Below are 17,239 nucleotides of genomic sequence, written 5' to 3'. Positions count from 1 at the left end.
CCATAATATCAGGCGATGTCCAACCAAAAACAATGGTAGTGCACCAAGGACCCTGGGAAAGGGCAGGTAACTATCTACCTAATATGTTGTTTGAATAAGTTTCTCATTTAGTTCAGTTCAGGGGAAGGTTTAAATAATTAATTGTGAACTTCAGGGGCAGAGGAAGAGGAACTTCTGCAGCACCATCACCAGCAGCAGGCAGGGGAAGAGGAGTTGGTGCATCACCATCATCAGCAGCAGGAAGAGGAATAAGAGCCAATGCAACACCACCACCAGCACCAGGAAGAGGAGCTTATGCAGCACAAGGCAGGGGCAGAGGCTTTGAATATTTGTTGTTTGGTACAACTACAACTGCACCAACACAAGGCAGAGGCAGGTCAGCACCTCTTTCAGCCAGAAGGTCTGCAACAATTGGAAATTACCAGCATTTGTATGGATCTCAGCCAGGGCCACAGTCCCAGGTGTTCAAGCCACCAAGATGGAGGAATTAGTTCAGTAAGATTGTGATGGACACATTTTTGTGTCCAATTTGACTCGATTCTATATATTGATAGTGCTCATTTTTGTACTTATTATGGTGTTTTATGTGTGTATAGGTATTTTTGTCCAATAAACATTTTTGGAAAAATCGGCTCGAAAAGTTGTCGAAAAGCGCACCCGGAGGACACTTGCTATTCAGACTCTCACTATGGATAAAGGGTACCCGAATTACTAAGGGGCACCCTCAGGACATCCCAAAGGAACCTGCTATCGTCACCCCTACTCTGGATAGGGGGCACCCTTCTTCTTCACATTTCAAACAGATTTTTTTGGCGGGAAAATGAACCCACACACCTGCAAATTAGGGTTCGGAATTCAACAGAGTTTTAGAGAGATTCAAAGTTTGATTTTCGTTGGGATGGACTTCCTAGAAAATTACAGGGTTGTTACGTGTGTTTGGGTCGAATGAATTGGGCTGAATAAGCCGGGAGAAGGAAACATAGGTGTAGGAAATTCACGGCTTGTAGCGAACTTCTGGATTTGGTTTTGTCTGAGATACAATCGGATTTGGTTGTCGCTTTGGAGTCAGTTAAGCCTGTTTCTATAAAACAGGACTGGTAAGTCTGTCAGATTCGATAAAGTCGTGAGATTTCGTCGAGTTCAAGCTAAACATAGGATAAGGAAGTTTCGATATTTTCTTCAACTATAATTGGAAGTTACGTGAAGTATTAACAGTATACAGGTGGATATGATTGAGGATACCATCATTGAGAGATTCTGGTACGTTGGATTAAACTTGGAAGACGCGTGCATAGAAAGCTAGAGAGAATTATTCTCGGGACTTGCTGTGAAAGAATAATCAAGATAAACTTGAGTTGTTTAGGGTTTACTTGAGAGTTGTTGCCCATATATAGGTTGGTTGCAAGTCATAGAAGGGTTACGAACAGTTTGGGGTAGTTTAAATAACCACAGAAAGCTAAAAATTGAAATTACAGACATTCATTTCTGCTGGTGTAGGGGAAGAACACGAAGAACATACTACTCCCAGAGACAGTCGTTTCTTCTACATCAGTTTTCATATATCGTTTCTGTAACAGCTGTTTGTAACGCTTATACACCGTTGAAAACTGTCTGCTTAACTAGTTTTCTCTTGTTTTTCACCCTTTTGAGCTATGAAAACCTATTTTGAGTATGTGATTAATATGAGGAGCTAAACCCCTTAGCCGAGGCGACGAAGGAAACCATTGTTCCATGAAAAGTGGTATATTTCTATTTTAATTAATTCTTGCAATTTCTTTTATGATTATTTGCATGGAACTAATATTGAAAAATTGATTTTTATTGAATGATTGTGATCCGTTTTGATGGAGCATGCTTAGTTTAAGATTTTTGATATTTCATGCTTGATGTATACAATTGTTACTTCAAAAATCTACTAGAGGCAATATATTAGAATCACTCTAAACGCAAAGAATTGCATGAATATTGATTAGATTAAATCACTTAATTGGTCAATGGTGGAATCCTGAGTCTCGTTGCTTTTTATAATCTTGATAACAACTTCATCTTGAGTTTTTATTTTAATTTAAGTCTAAAACAAATCTTCACAAGTCTGAGTGAACGACAACCTTTTACCACTATCTACAACAACATAAAAAAACCACATCAATTTTTGGCGCCGCCGACGCGGATTTGTATTAGGTTTTAGATTTATTTTATTTCTTTTAGAATTTTTATTCTCTTTTACGCCTTTGGTATTTTTCGATTCTTTTCAGATTGGAGCGAAGCTACATGGAAAGAAAAAAGTACTATAAAAGGAAAGCATCGCCAAAGAAGGAAAGAAGAGAGGAATCCAAAAGGAGTGAAGAAGAAGATTTTGTATATAGTTATTTTGTTTTATTTTTAGAAACTGTAAATAGGGTTTTATTTTTTGTAATTTTTCTTTTTGTTTTTGGACACTTTTTGGACTTTATTTTTGGACTGGGACATTATTATTTTTAAACCCTACGGAAGGGTTGGTTTAAATAAAAACTGTGTGCAGAGAAGGACGGTGATTACGATATCGCCTCGGCCCCTCGGGTTCGTACATGACATAGGAGTCGTGGCCCGAGTCGACTTCAGTTGTTTTTCGCCCGTCTGGTACGGGAGGTAAGTTTTTCGAAACACCCGCGAATCCCCTGTCAGCGGGTTTACTGTATTCCTTCGTTTGCATATATGCTGAGGACTTGAAAACGGCTGCTTTAATTTCCTAGCAAAGGGCAAGGACTGGCCATACAAGATAAGGGTACGGATTTCATCACCGTTCTCTTCTTGCCCGCCTTAGGAAAACGAAACCAAATGCGAACCTAAGCCTAAAATTTTGACTAGAAAGAGACCTAGGGTAACGAGCTTAATAGGAAAGTCGTTCGAAAAATATTGGTTACTCTTTTGAGCATACTTCGAAGTTCATGATGGTTTCTGTGAGTTGAATGCGTGACTGCGCCGCCTTGTAACCGGTGAGGCCTTGGGTATCAAATCTCCACTGAGCTTCCCTCGCCTCAATTCAACTTACTTTGACTCGGATTGATTCCAGAGGGGTTTGCTCAGATTGTAACGAGTTCCTTTTGGAACGAATAGAAGCTGGTCTAGAAACAATCTAAGTGGAACCATCATGCTTTTTGTTTGCTAGAAAATTAGGTTTGATTTGGTTGAGTCAGCCTTGTTTTGAGATTGCATAGAATCCCAAATAGTGCCAGAAATGGCAACTTTAAAAGCTTCGTTGAACCCTACTAGGACTACTCGTCCCTCCTGTATCAGGTTAGCTGAAACTGAAGCAAATTATGAACTTAGGCCTGGGACCCTACAGATGCTCCCAATCTTTTTAGGGAAAGAAAATGAAAACCCATACTTCCATGTTAGGGACTTTGAGGAAATTTGTAGTACCCTAAAAATTAGAAACCTTGATGATGATGCTTTGAAACTCAGGTTATTCCCCTTTTCCTTAAAAGATAAAGCCAAGTCGTGGTTGTATAGTTTGGCTTCCGAATCAATCAAAACATATGAACAACTTACATCTGCCTTTTTGAACAAGTTTTTCCCTAGGCACAAAACATCGTCTATTAGGACGCAAATCTGCACATTTTCTCAACAGGAGGGTGAGTCTTTGTATATGTATTTGGAAAGGTTCAATAACTTATTAGCCCAATGTCCTCATCATGGTTTAGAAAAATTTAGGCTAGTTCAAATCCTTTATGAGGGTTTAGATTATTCGACAACAACCATGGTTGAGTCTCTATGCACTGGTGGTTTTGAAAACCAAACTGTTGATGCGGCGATGGAATTTTTGAATGAAATCGCCGAAAAGACCCAGCAATGGGAATATAATAGGGAACCCAAGAAAACAATTCTTCTAGGTAGAGGAAATGTTAATAGTGTAGAAGGAGGCTATGAATCAGATGCCAAAATTGCTGCTATAGCAAAAAGGTTAGAAGCCTTAGAATTGGGTCATACTAGTGGTAGAATAGAGCCTTTTTTGGGAAGGCCAGAATAATGAAGAGCAAGCCAATGCTCTCTATAATAACACTAGGTTTGATAACCATCATAAGTTTGACCCATATTCAGAAACCTATAGTCCTGGTTGGAGAAACTATCTGAACCTTTCATGGTCTAAGTGCCAGAGTCTAGGTCAGTTTAGTAATTCTAATGCTCCCCCAGATTTTGGTTACACTAAGAATTCATCAGGCCCAGAAAATAAAACGACTAGCTTAGAGGAATCTATTAAGATGTTAGCAAAAACTCAGGATATGTTAGCACAGAGCCAAATTAGTTTTCAGCAGGAAACCAAGCAGAACTTTCAAACTAATGCTCAGAGCCTTGCTAAGCTAGAACTTCAAGTCGGCCAAATAGCTAATACCTTAAGTGAGAGAGATAACGGAAGGCTCCATAGTCAGACTACCCCAACCCTAGAGGAGTTCATGAAGTAGGTGCAAAACCATTTAATCAAGTGAATTCTGTCACAACCCTTAGGAGTCGTAAAACGGTAGACAATAGGGTAGCCAAGCCTAATAGTGGACATATTGTAGATCCACCTTCTAGTTCCCAAGATGAGCCCCACAAGGAGCCACTAACTGAAGAAACCGATAAAATTTCTAGTGATGCCAATGTGGTTCCCGACAGGTCTCATTTTGTACCCAAAGCCCCATATCCACAGTTCTTAGATCCAACAAAGAGAGAGTCGACTTTCAACGAAATACTAGAGATATTTAAGCAGGTAAAAATTAACATCCCTTTATTAGAAGCAATTAGGCAAATGCCTGCTTATGCCAAGTTCCTTAAGGACCTTTGTACACGAAAGCGTAAGCTTAATGTCCATAAAAAAGCCTTTTTAGCTGGTCAGGTAAGTTCAATCCTTCTGAACCAAACAACCCCTAAGTATAAAGATCCTGGATGCCCCACCATATCTTGTATGATCGGTAATTATTCAGTAGATAAGGTATTGCTTGACTTAGGAGCTAGTGTGAACTTACTCCCTTATCATGTATACAACCAGCTAGGTCTTGGAAAGTTGAAACCGACTAAAATGACATTGCAATTAGCTGATAGGTATGTCAAAGTACCTCGTGGTGTCATAGAGGATATTCTGATTGAGGTTGATAAATTTATTTATCCAGTGGATTTCGTTGTTCTAGATACTCAGTCTGTTCAGGATCCTAGTGCTCAAATACCGGTGATTTTAGGTCGCCCATTTTTAGCCACAGCTAACGCTGTCATCAACTGTAGGACCGGACTTATAAACATCTCCTTTGGTAATATGACCACTGAACTAAATGTCTTTAATGTTAATAGACAACCTTCTGACGATTTAGAGGAAGTGAATATGATTAGCACTTTAGTTCAAGATCCAACTCAGGATAATTGGGACACTTTATTTGGTGATTCCTTAGATGAACTTGATGAGGAAATTCTCTTAAGTCAGTTAGGTGACCAAAATTTTGAACTAGAAGAAGCTCTTGAGTATTTTAAAGACTCTGAGGATCCAGAAATTCAAGCAATAGTTAGAGGTTTGTCCGACAATACTGACTACCCTAAGTTTGGGTGTAGTAATGGTCAATTATCCCCATTAGAAGTCCCTAACTTGGGATTCGAGCCTAGTGTACCTGAGGTATTACTTGAGTCACTTCCGACTCTGCAACCAGATCCTCCTGATATTGTCCAGGAGGAAATTCTAAAGACTTGTTGTTCGAATGAGTCAATTTGTCAAGACACTCATATGAAGCCCAAATGGGCACAACAGAAAAACCCAGTTGTCTTGAAGGAAACCTTGGATGAGGATGTGCTATGTCTGTTCATTTTTTTGATTTGGTGCAGTTGTCTGATAATTGTGGCAATTTTATTTGCTTTTGTTGACCCACAGTTGTTTCGACTATTGATATATGATTTGAAAGGTAATTAGTCATTTTGTGGTATTTGACGTCTCGCTGAAGACTTTAAATTTAGCACTTTTTGGGAGGTAACCCAATCTCATGCAACATGGTAATATCTTTCCTTATCTCTTTTGCTTCAAATGGTAACAGTTTCTCCTTGTTCATGCTTTTAATTTTATCTTTAGAACATTGAGGACAATGTTAGATTTAAGTTTCGGGGTATGGGAGAAACTTTTTAGTGAATAAATAAACTCCAGAACCTAGAAATTTATGCCTATTGAGGATTGCACTAACTAATTTAAGTGGATGGAAGCATTTTGATCGTAGGAGTTGAGGAACCAATCTGATTAGATGGAAACATCTAGAAGAGTCTATTCATAAAAGCACAGAGCTCAGGTGTTAGAAGTAACATGATAGTTTCACCATATCTCGTTGAGTCCTTTTCACTTCTATATTTATTTTATTTTGTTTTTAAACCATGTTTTTCTAAGTGATAGGTGGGGCCCACGATTCAAGTTGTTACCAATGCTAGGGTGAATCAGAGTGATTGAGTTACAAAGAAAAAGAAAAAAAAAGACCAGACCAATTAGACCAAACGGATCAAAAAAAAATAAATAAAAATGAATGAAAAGAAAAAGCTGGAAAAAAAAATTCAATGACTAAAGTCGACCACTGGTTCCCTTGTATATGCCAGTTGTGTTGAATTAGAATTAGGATTATCGATCACTGGTTCCCTTGTATATGCCAGTTGTGTTAATATTAGTCAGACCAGTATCTCAATCCATTAGGATAGGTTCATTTTGGCGGAGGCCTTCAGACAGATATGGAAACGCCGTTCACTTAGTAAACATCAAAAACATCTATGTTTTTCTATATCCATCTTCTTGATCTATCCATGTGATTAGTTTTGACTCCGGATATTGATGTCCATAGTGCGACTATCTGAGTAGAGCTCTGTCACTTATATATGAATTTTAGTATGCTTGAGTGCAAACTCGTGTACAACAATTGGAATTTCGCATCAGGGTACTTCCTCTTGTAGTCAATAAGTATGCCAACCAAGGAGATTCTTTAGTGCCTTCCAAGGTTCTGCGTAGATAATTAGGGTCTGGAGTAAAGGTTTTGTGGGTATATCTCTGGTAAGCCCTCCCGAGACTATGACTCAGCCACTAGGGCCACCTAGGGGTTTAAAGGCTTATTGCATACGCTAAATGCAATCGACGATGCCTGCGTCAGTGAGTTAGATTTTATTTTTCTATTTTATCTTTGCTCGAGGACTAGAAAATAATAAGTTTGGGGGTATTTGATGGACACATTTTTGTGTCCAATTTGTCTCGATTCTATATATTGATAGTGCTCATTTTTGTACTTATTATGGTGTTTTATGTGTGTGTAGGTATTTTTGTCCAATAAACATTTTTGGAAAAATCGGCTCGAAAAGTTGTCGAAAAGCGCACCCGGAGGACACTTGCTATTCGGACTGTCACTATGGACAAGGGGTACCCTAATTACTAAGGGGCACCCTCTGGACATCCCAAAGGCACCTGCTATCGGCACCCCTACTCTGGATAGGGGGGAACCGTTCTTCTTCACATTTCAAACAGATTTTTTTGGCGGGAAAATGAACCCACACACCTGCAGATTAGGGTTCGGAATTCAACAGAGTTTTAGAGAGATTCAAGGTCTGATTTTCGTTGGGCTGGAATTCCTAGAACATTACAAGGTTGTTACGTGTGTTTGGGTCGAATGAATTGGGCTGTATACGCCGGGAGAAGGAAACATAGGTGTAGTAAGTTCACGGCTTGTAGCGAATTTCTGGATTTTGTTTTGTCTGAGATACAATCAGATTTGGTTGTCGCTTTGGAGTCAGTTAAGCCTGTTTCTATAAAACAGGACTGGTAAGTCTGTCAGATTCAATAAAGCCGTGAGATTTCGTCGAGTTCAAGCTAAACAGAGGATAAGGAAGTTTCGGGATTTTCTTCAACTATAATTGGAAGTTACGTGAAGTATTAACAGTATACTGATGGATATGATTGAGGATACCATCATTGAGAGATTCTGGTACGTTGGATTAAACTTGGAAGACGCGTGCATAGAAAGCTAGAGAGAATTATTCTCGGGACTTGCTGTGAAAGAATAATCAAGATAAACTTGAGTTGTTTAGGGTTTACTTGAGAGATGTTGCCTATATATAGGTTGGTTGCAAGTCATAGAAGGGTCACAAACAGTTTGGGGTAGTTTAGATAACCACAGAAAGCTCAAAATTGAAATTACAGACATTCAGTTCTGCTGATGTAGGGGAAGAACACGAAGAACATACTACTCCCACAGACAGTCGTTTCTTCTACAACAGTTTTCATATATCGTTTCTGTAACAGATGTTTGTAACGCTTATACACCGTTGCAAACTTCCTGCTTAACTAGTTTTCTCTTGTTTTTCACCCTTTTGAGCTATGAAAACCTATTTTGAGTATGTGAATAATATGAGGAGCTAAACCCCTTAGCCGAGGCGACGGAGGAAGCCATTGTTCCATGAAAAGTGGTATATTTCTATTTTAATTAATTCTTGCAATTTCTTTTATGATTATTTGCATGGAACTAATATTGGAAAATTGATTTTTATTAAATGATTGTGATTCGTTTTGATGGAGCATGCTTAGTTTAAGACTTTTGATGTTTCATGCTTGATGTATACAATTGTTACTTCAAAAATCTATTAGAGGCAATATATTAGAATCACTTTAAACGCAAAGAATTATATGAATATTGATTAGATTAAATCACTTAATTGGTCAATGGTGGAATCCTGAGTCTCGGTGCTTTTTATAATCTTGATAACAACTTCATCTTGAGTTTTTATTTTAATTTAAGTCTAAAACAAATCTTCACAAGTCTGAGTGAACGACAACCTTTTACCACTATCTACAACAACATAAAAAACCACATCAGATTGTCATGTGGTTTTTTGTTATTTCAGAGAAAACTTTTATACTCTGCTTTTAGACATTCCTTTTGTTTTGGTTGGAGGATTAGTTATGAATGCCTTGATTTTTAGTATAGGAATGTGAAGGTGAAGGTGATTTGCAAATTTGGCAGCTGCATCTACACTGGAAATGTATAATTTATTAGTGTTTCCTCCTCACTGTAAATATACTAATTAGCATTACCTCCCCTAACGGCGGAATCACTTACCTTACAGGTGGAGCTGGATGATGAATCCCCCATTGATTCGCGTTTCCTTCTTCACTTAAGCTATTTCTTTCTTCAGATTTACACTTTCAAAAAACTAATGGTAGTGTGTTGAATCTATCGGTCTTCTTCTTTATATACAGATGGGAAGAAGAGATGAAGAGAAAGTGACCGTTATGCAACCAACGACACAATTTTGGAAGATTTCCGACCGTCCAGATGCTTCATCTACAACCATACACGTGTGAGATCTACCTTGTTTTTTAGTCGAGGGCATTTTGGGAAGGTCGGTAAACACGTGGACACTTTTTGCCACGCATGCACAACAGCTGACTCAGCTAACCGAGCAATGGACGGAATTCCTAACGAGGAGAGGAAACACTAATTTCAATCTATTTGGGGAGGAAACGCTAATTAGCGATCTTAGGAGGGGAGGAAACGCAAAATAGCCCTTTACTAATTATTATTAACCACTAAACGTGATTAGTGAGGGCTAGATTACAAATTAAAAAAGTAATTACATAAGGGGTGACCCAGATTTGATATTAGGATCCCTATTTTGTCATGTAGGTATATCTCCCAATTAGTTTCCATATCTCCAATCGCGAGTTTTTTTTTGTACGACCCATTATATAGTTCAATTTAATCGACGATCAAATTTTCACGAATCAATAATTAATTACGGCAATGGGAAAAAAAAATCTGAGAGAGAAGGGAGGTGGTTCGGATGGAGGAAGAAGAAATATTTATAATAGAAACATATTTTGTTTTTTGATTTTAGGTTCAAGGATATATAGGTAATTGAACTGCCCAATAAATATCCCTTATAAGATCACCTGGGATGGAAAAAATATTTTATATGCCTTTAAATTTTTTGGCATGCACTAAAACAGGGTTCTAAAATACGAAAAGTGATAATTCTCCGATAGAGTTTGTTTCTCCCTCTCCTCGGCTCCTCCTTTAAAAATTACCTGCGCTCTGTTTCATTTCAGAGACGAGGAAGGAAAAACCGAAGCCATGGATCGTTCAAAAGTTCAAGAGGTTAATCTCTATTTATGATATACAATTCTTTTGGTTTTTTTTTTCTTATTTAATTTTGATTATGCTGAAAAAAAATCATTTTTTATTTATTTACCAATACAGATTATAGAACAGCAAGTATTAACAGTAGCAAAAGCATTTGAAGAAAAACTTGATGATGAGATATCAGCATTAGATCGTGTTGATCTTGATGATATTGATGCATTAAGAGAAAGAAGATTACAACAGATGAAGAAAATGGCTGAGAAAAGAAATCGTTGGATCTCTCTAGGTCATGGTGAATATAGTGAGATCCAATCTGAAAAAGATTTCTTTACTGTTGTTAAAGCTAGTGAACGTGTTGTTTGTCATTTCTATCGGGAGAATTGGCCTTGCAAGGTAACCCCCATTGTCTCTTTTTTGCTTTAGGGTTGCCTTTATCTTTCTAGGGTTTCAGCTATTTTGTTTGATAGGTTAATGTACAATCAGAAAATATTGAATTCACTTGAAGAACAGAACATTGCATATTTGAACTGGGAGGAGGAAAGATAATGAACTTTTGTGATTGTGAACTTGTTTCAAATAGATTAAATCGTTGCTTTTAATAGGAGACAGCATAGTGTACTGGGATGGATCATGTAGTACCCGAATTCTAGCTCTTGAAATTTCATTTCCTACACATTGTTCTCCAGAACCCATTTGAAGTTATTTAGATATTGTTGTCTCGTCTTGTGTTGGTCTTATGTGCTAAAGTAGTTTGTAGATAGCTAGGTATAATTGTGAACTCCCTTTTGAAGGAACTCTAGAATCGAATAACAGATAAAGTATTCGATTGAGATCTATTTTACAGTTTATATATGAGAATGCTTAGTTCTGAATGAGTGTAGTAATTTAATGTGAGAGGGTTGCGATTTTAGGTTTTAATGTAGCTAGAGAGTGGATGTTTATCACAGATGCAAAATGTAGAGAATGGTGATTGTGGTTGTGATTGAAGATGAGTTTGGTTGCTAATTAGAGTAGCGATTCAAGAAAGAAGTAGCGCTGATGGTTGAGCGGAATTGTCCCCTACTTTTGTCTCACACTTTCAAACTAAAAAGTTGTTTTACCAAAATCATGCTCTTAGAGTGATCTTCTGTAATAGAATATAAGAATCTTTCCATGAAGACATTGTAGTGATTTACATGAAATCATTTCATTCTTGAACACTACTGTTCTTTGATATAATCTTAAATTTCTTCTGTTTTTTATTAGACTCGTTAAGACTGAGTAGGAACAGCTTAGTTGTTTAGGAGTCTGGTTTCTCACTCCTTAATGACCTGCCTTCTGGTTGAGGGAGTTGTGAATCGCTCTTCATGGCAAGCAGCTATGTGCTTCACAGGTCTTCACGATGTGGTTCAATTCTTATATAATGATAACCCATCCAATTAAAAATAAAATTCCAAATAGTCGGCTTAGATACTTCTTTTTCTTCTCATTCTACCTGCTATTAGTGGTTCGTCACTGAGTTGGTTTCATTTTCAATGTATAAAACTTTCTAACTTAGGTTATTTCAATGAGATGTGAATCGTGAGCTTTGGTATAACTTGATGAAATTCATTTGCTTCGTAATATTTAATCATACTATAAACCAAGTTATCTTGATGCTATGGTTATTGGTGCTGGAGTTATCATTTGATCTAGTTTTGTTTTCTTGTACTATAGTATTATTCTACTGTTTCCTAACTTCAACTTTCATATTTGAAGTTGGTATTGATCTTTGAGTCGTGAATTTCTATAGTTCCACGTCATTGTTCATTTTCTTCTAAATTCGGACAAAGTTAGTTACAATCTGGCTTCAGTTCTTTTTTCTAGTTTAAGTAATTGTCCACAACATGAAGGCATGATCTCCTAGTAATTACTTAGAGAATTAGTCGGATTTTTATCAAGAAACCTGGCTGATTCTCGGATGTATTGGTTCATGTGGGTATATTGACTTGGAAGACCATGCATTTGCAATAAGCTTGCAGAGGCGCACTTTCACATTGGAGCAAAACTTGAACTGATACAAGGGTTCTAGATGGTACTTGCAGTTGCTGGATCTGGGTGTTGCATAGGAATGAATCCTTTTTTTATTTTGTAAATCATAATAGGAATGAGTCAGTGGATTGCATTTGATCCTCAGAGGTGCTAACTTTAGGCTTACATAGCGTTCGTGTCAAAAGCATAGTAGACGCTATTAGGTCAATGACATCTCAACTGTCTTAATATTCCTCCATACTAAATATAATCTAATAGAAAAAACCCACTAGGGTGATTCTTCCTACGATGTTTGGTTGGTGTTTGGACACCTTAAAGACTCGCTAACTAAATATTATTCCCATTGTACAGAGCAAATTTTTTGAAGTTATCTTAGGCTTACTTTCCATGTGAGAATATGACTGTTGGCTTTCGACTAGAGTGTTATTAGTTTCCTACTGTAGTATATTACTGTATGGTGTTATGAAGACAAAGTTTACTGAACTCTGCCTCAGTAATAAACAACTATTGAACCTGTTTCTTTTGCTTTGCAGGTGATTGACAAGCACATGACGATTCTGGCGAAAAAACACATAGAGACTCGATTTGTGAAAATTAATGCCGAGAAAAGTCCTTTCCTGGCTGAGAAGCTTAAGATAATTGTACTTCCAACTCTTGCCCTTATCAAGAATACCAAAGTCGATGACTACGTGGTATGATGTTCACACCCTTATATACATGTTTAAATGATAGATATTTCAATCGAGTTTGTGCCTATGAAAAGGAAATTTGTGCACGTTCTGACATCTTTTAACTTTCCACTTCATCAGGTAGGATTTGACGAGTTAGGAGGGACAGATGATTTTAGCACCGAGGAGCTTGAAGAAAGAATTGCAAGATCTCAAGTCATAATATTTGAGGGTGAATCATCGTCTCTAAGCCTGTCCAAGCCCCACACTAGAAACGTACGCCAAAGCCAGCGGTCAGATTCAGACTCAGATTAAATTCATTATTTCCATGTTTATAACCCTGAGAAGTGGTGCTTTTTCATGTATGTATTGTTCATGTTGGTTTGGAGGCATATATCTCCACCAAAATATTTAATGTATGACATATTGCTAGCGCTAGTTAAATGAGTGCCCCCCCCCCCTTCGTTTCAAAAGAGATTTATTGATTAAGCATTCAAATTACATCTTGTAATATCCCCCCTGTATCCATGAAACGATATCAGGTGGGAAATTTTCCACATACTCAAAAGTGATACCAGAGCTTCAAATTTTCCACATACTCAAAAGTCTGCCACTCCATTCTTTGTTCTTTTTATTGACTGACAGACGGAATGATCTTGGTTTTGAAGTAAAAACTTAATGTCTAAGACAATACTTTGGTTTAACCAGTTTAACCAGTGAACATGGGAAGTTCCTTCCATTTGTTGACTTAACTAAAACTTCGTTGTCTGACTTAAAAATTTAGAGAAATTTTTGGCAATTGCCACTTTACAGCTTCATGCATTGCAAGACATTCCAATTGCTCCACTTCATGATCTTGAATCATTCCTCAATTGAAGAATCTCCCTTTAGCTCCACAGCTACCGGCGAAGGCTACATCAGGAATACAACAAAAGGGTTATTCCTAGAAGCTTTGTGGTCGAAGAATACGTGCTACGTCAAATACCACCATATCAAAGAAACAAAGAGTGGGGCAAACTAGCTCCTACATGTGACGGACCCTACATCATACACGACGTTGCGGAAAAGGGTCTTACTATCTAAGGACCATGAAGGGTGAAGTCTTACAACATCCTTGGAATGCAATGTACTTGAAAAAATATTACCCGTAAGAGAATGGTGATTACTCAGGAGAAGAAAGGAACGGGCCATAGCCCACCATGTTCTATCCCTGATCAAAGGTATTATAAACCTAACTATCAATGAAAGAAACTTTTTTGCTATAAAATTAAGTTTGAATACTATAATTGGGTTAGAATAAACACCCTCCGCCAGGATTGACGATGAGATAAGGCAAGACATAACTGCGCATATGTCAATACTCGGATCCTCGGAGCGATAGCTCCCTTAAAGAGGCAGTAAGAAAAAATAAGATATCCCCTATAGAGATACCTTATCGAAGTAAAGCAGTCTCAGCGCTGAACGCGTAGGGTTACAGGAAAACTATTGCCCAGGTAGGGACCTTCGCCACCACGGTACCTTCTGGCCAAAGATACTTAGGTAGGACGATGAATGTTCCATCAAAGGTTAAACATACCTTAAGCACATAGTGATGACTAGAATGTGCGATCAAATAGATACAATACGTCTACAAATGAAATATTCAAGCAATAACAAAGGTAAACCGATAATGTTATCAAAATACGACTGAAATGTCTTAGAAAATTGCAGATGAAGAAGGCAAAATCACCAAGGAGAATTTTTTCAGAAGAAGGAGACATCCCAGCTAAGAAAAACACCTCAGCGGAGGACATAAACAACAAAGAAAAGTTTTTACGAAGGTAATACTCAAAGCGGGTCAAGGATAAGGAAGGCGAGGGAAGGTTCACCTTCAGCCTGGAGTTCAGCTTCAGCAAAGGCATTATTGATGTAGTTAATAGCGGAGCGCTCGAACTGCAACTTCATTAGAGTAGACTGAGCTTCCAAGTCTGAGGCTGATTTACGACGAAGCTCCATCACCTGAGCAGTAAGTTGATCATTGGCCTGTTGAAGCGACTCAGCCTTAAACTTAGCAGTGGCGTCAAACTGGCGGCCGGGATATCTGCAACGAAGTTACTTCGCCCTCGAGATGGATTACCTTAGCATTTAACCCAACGATTTGCTCTTGAAGACCTGCGTACAAGCAAAGCCTAAGGAATGAGAAAATATACATGAAAGGCGCAAAGGAGGTTACGGGAAAAGAAAAATCCTAAGCTACCTCTGGCGTGGCTTCTAGAATGTACTGAGCCTCAGTAAGATCCACTTCGACAGAGTCAAGATCTTCAACAAAGGAATCCCGTTCGGTACGAAGATCCTCAACATCAATCCGGAGTGAAGCATTCTCAGAGGATAAGGCTTGGTAAATATTTTCTAACTCTTCCAACCTTTTAACCTTAGCCATATATGAGACATGGAAGATGAAGCGGAGACAGCTTCGTTGAGTTTGCTCTTAAGAGAACAAACTTCAGAAGCTAATACGTTGCGCTCAGCAGTAACCTTATCTAAGGAAGCACAAGCATCCTCGAAAGCCGTATGGTGTTTTTTACGAATAATCTCTTAGGCTGAGAGGCGTTTCTCTAACAAAGACATATCACTCTTTTTCTTGGAGATTAGATCCTCTTCCACTTAAGGGAATCTTCACATTCTTTGCGAAGCAAAGCCATCTTCTTCACAAAATCTGAGTTATGAGCAGATTCAAGGGAGATTTGGTCCTCATTATATATGAACGGTTACGTTCATTAATCTATCAGATTTCTTCTGATAATACCAAACGTCGGATCTTAACTAGGATACTTGCTCTCTGAGGTATCTAAGTTCACTGGAGCTACCAACTGGCAGCCGTAGGTTCACTCAGAACTATGCTACCAGAAAAAAAAGAAAAAAAAAAAGAAACAGAGCTATGAGGACAAAGGGAAACGAACCTATAACTTTGGATGCCTCCGCAGCAAGCGCGGAGTCAGCAGCTTTACGACCTTCCTCAGCAATATTTGCAGCATCATTGGCTCTCTCAAGTGCAAGCAAGCAGGCTTCGAGAGACCGTTGGGTCTTCTTTAGCTCATCCTCCAACAAAGATATCTTGGCAGCCGAGACAACACCATTGGAAGAAGGTTTTTATGCATTCTCTTGGCGTACACGCTCCAGTAAAGCACTTAAGCGAGTGCACTTATCCCTGTAGAACTTGAAGAGGGTACATCCAACATCGATTTGTTTGCAAAGTTGTAAACAAAGGAGCATAAAAATGGACGAAGGTTCAAGGATAAAAATGAACCAAGGTTCAAGGAGCATAAAATGAACGAAGGTTCGGGGAGCATAAAAATGAACGAAGGTTCGAAATAGGGCGAAGATCAGAAACAGAAATGTTGCTTACCCACGATACAGACATACGAGGGAGAAAGTCAGCGTAGGTATCCATGAAAGCCTCCATCTCCTGAATACTACCTCTGCGAGTATCGCCAAAGCTTTTGCTGGAACGAAGGTAGTATGGATCGAAGAACATACCCTTAGCCATTCGGTATTGAGCAGTCAAGGTATCCAACCTTGTAGTAATGTCAAAGGATATGGAAAGACAATGACGATCAACTTCAGAAGAAAAGGGCTCTTTCGAATCCCGGAGAATGGCTGCAAGAATGGCATCATCAGAGCTACCAAGGATCAAATTCTCAGCCAAGACCCCACCAATCGCTTGGGAGAAAGCATGGGGCACGAGGGCTGAACCATCACCACGACGAAGAGAAGGCGAGGTGGATGAGCTAGTAACCAAAGAGGGGTCTTGGCTAGAAGGACCACCCAATTCCATATTGCCAGCTGAGGTAAGATTACCCAGTACGGTCCAATCTGGAGACGAAGGCGGAGGTCCAACAAGCTTGACGACAGGGGCAGTAGAAACAGACTGATTACTCCCCAGTGAAGTGGGGGCGACATTGAAAGAAAATCTGCTAAGGGAGCTTCTTCGGCTGAGAATCCGAACTACTAGCTCTCACAACCGGAGCCACATCCTTCGAAAATGAACCAATCGAATGAAGCCTAGTGGCAGGAGAAGAAGGAAGACTCTTGGAGGACACCACCGAAGTACCAATGGTAGACAAAGCAACAAGCTGAAAACTAACAAGAGCAGACAACGAAGGTACCTTCGATACAGAAACAAGAGTTGCAACTTGAGTGTTGACTTGAATCACCAGCAAGGAGCCGCTAGCACCCTGAAGGTTATCACCTTCCACAGAGTTAGCAGGAGCAGGACTGCGAACATCCTTGGAAAAATCCTCCTCCATATCATCCAAGTGGGGACTAAAGGAGGTATCCTCAATATCTTTCATGCCCTCGTCCCGAGGCTCCTCCCCACCAGCATTGGGGTCCTCACCAGATTCATCAACATCAATCACAGCTTTTAGCTTGCCATTCTTCCCGGAAACCTAAGGGAAAAAGCACATGCGATAGCTAAGGATCAGG

General features: G+C 38.9%; 1 protein-coding gene across 1 annotated transcript; it reads left to right on the top strand.

Moving 5' to 3' along the window:
• Positions 1-9,932: 9,932 nt before the first annotated feature.
• On the top strand, positions 9,933-13,343 carry LOC113286147 (thioredoxin domain-containing protein 9 homolog). Its single transcript, XM_026534846.1, has 4 exons — positions 9,933-10,112; positions 10,215-10,490; positions 12,641-12,799; positions 12,917-13,343. Exons 1-4 carry the CDS (start codon positions 10,089-10,091, stop codon positions 13,088-13,090), a joined length of 633 nt encoding a protein of 210 aa, XP_026390631.1. The 5' UTR covers positions 9,933-10,088; the 3' UTR covers positions 13,091-13,343.
• Positions 13,344-17,239: the final 3,896 nt, after the last annotated feature.

Source organism: Papaver somniferum, chromosome 6, assembly GCF_003573695.1.
Source record: "Papaver somniferum cultivar HN1 chromosome 6, ASM357369v1, whole genome shotgun sequence".
NCBI classification, from domain to species: Eukaryota; Viridiplantae; Streptophyta; class Magnoliopsida; order Ranunculales; family Papaveraceae; genus Papaver; species Papaver somniferum.
Note: the sequence above shows the minus strand (reverse complement) of the source record. Positions and strands in the feature narration are given on the sequence as shown.

Bases quoted from the DNA above. Each gene is read 5' to 3' on its own strand.
- LOC113286147 (XM_026534846.1), top strand. From the start codon at position 10,089: ATGGATCGTTCAAAAGTTCAAGAG. The intron at 10,113-10,214 runs GTTAATCTCTAT...TTACCAATACAG, and splicing joins ATCGTTCAAAAGTTCAAGAG to ATTATAGAACAGCAAGTATT. The intron at 10,491-12,640 runs GTAACCCCCATT...TTTGCTTTGCAG, and splicing joins GGGAGAATTGGCCTTGCAAG to GTGATTGACAAGCACATGAC.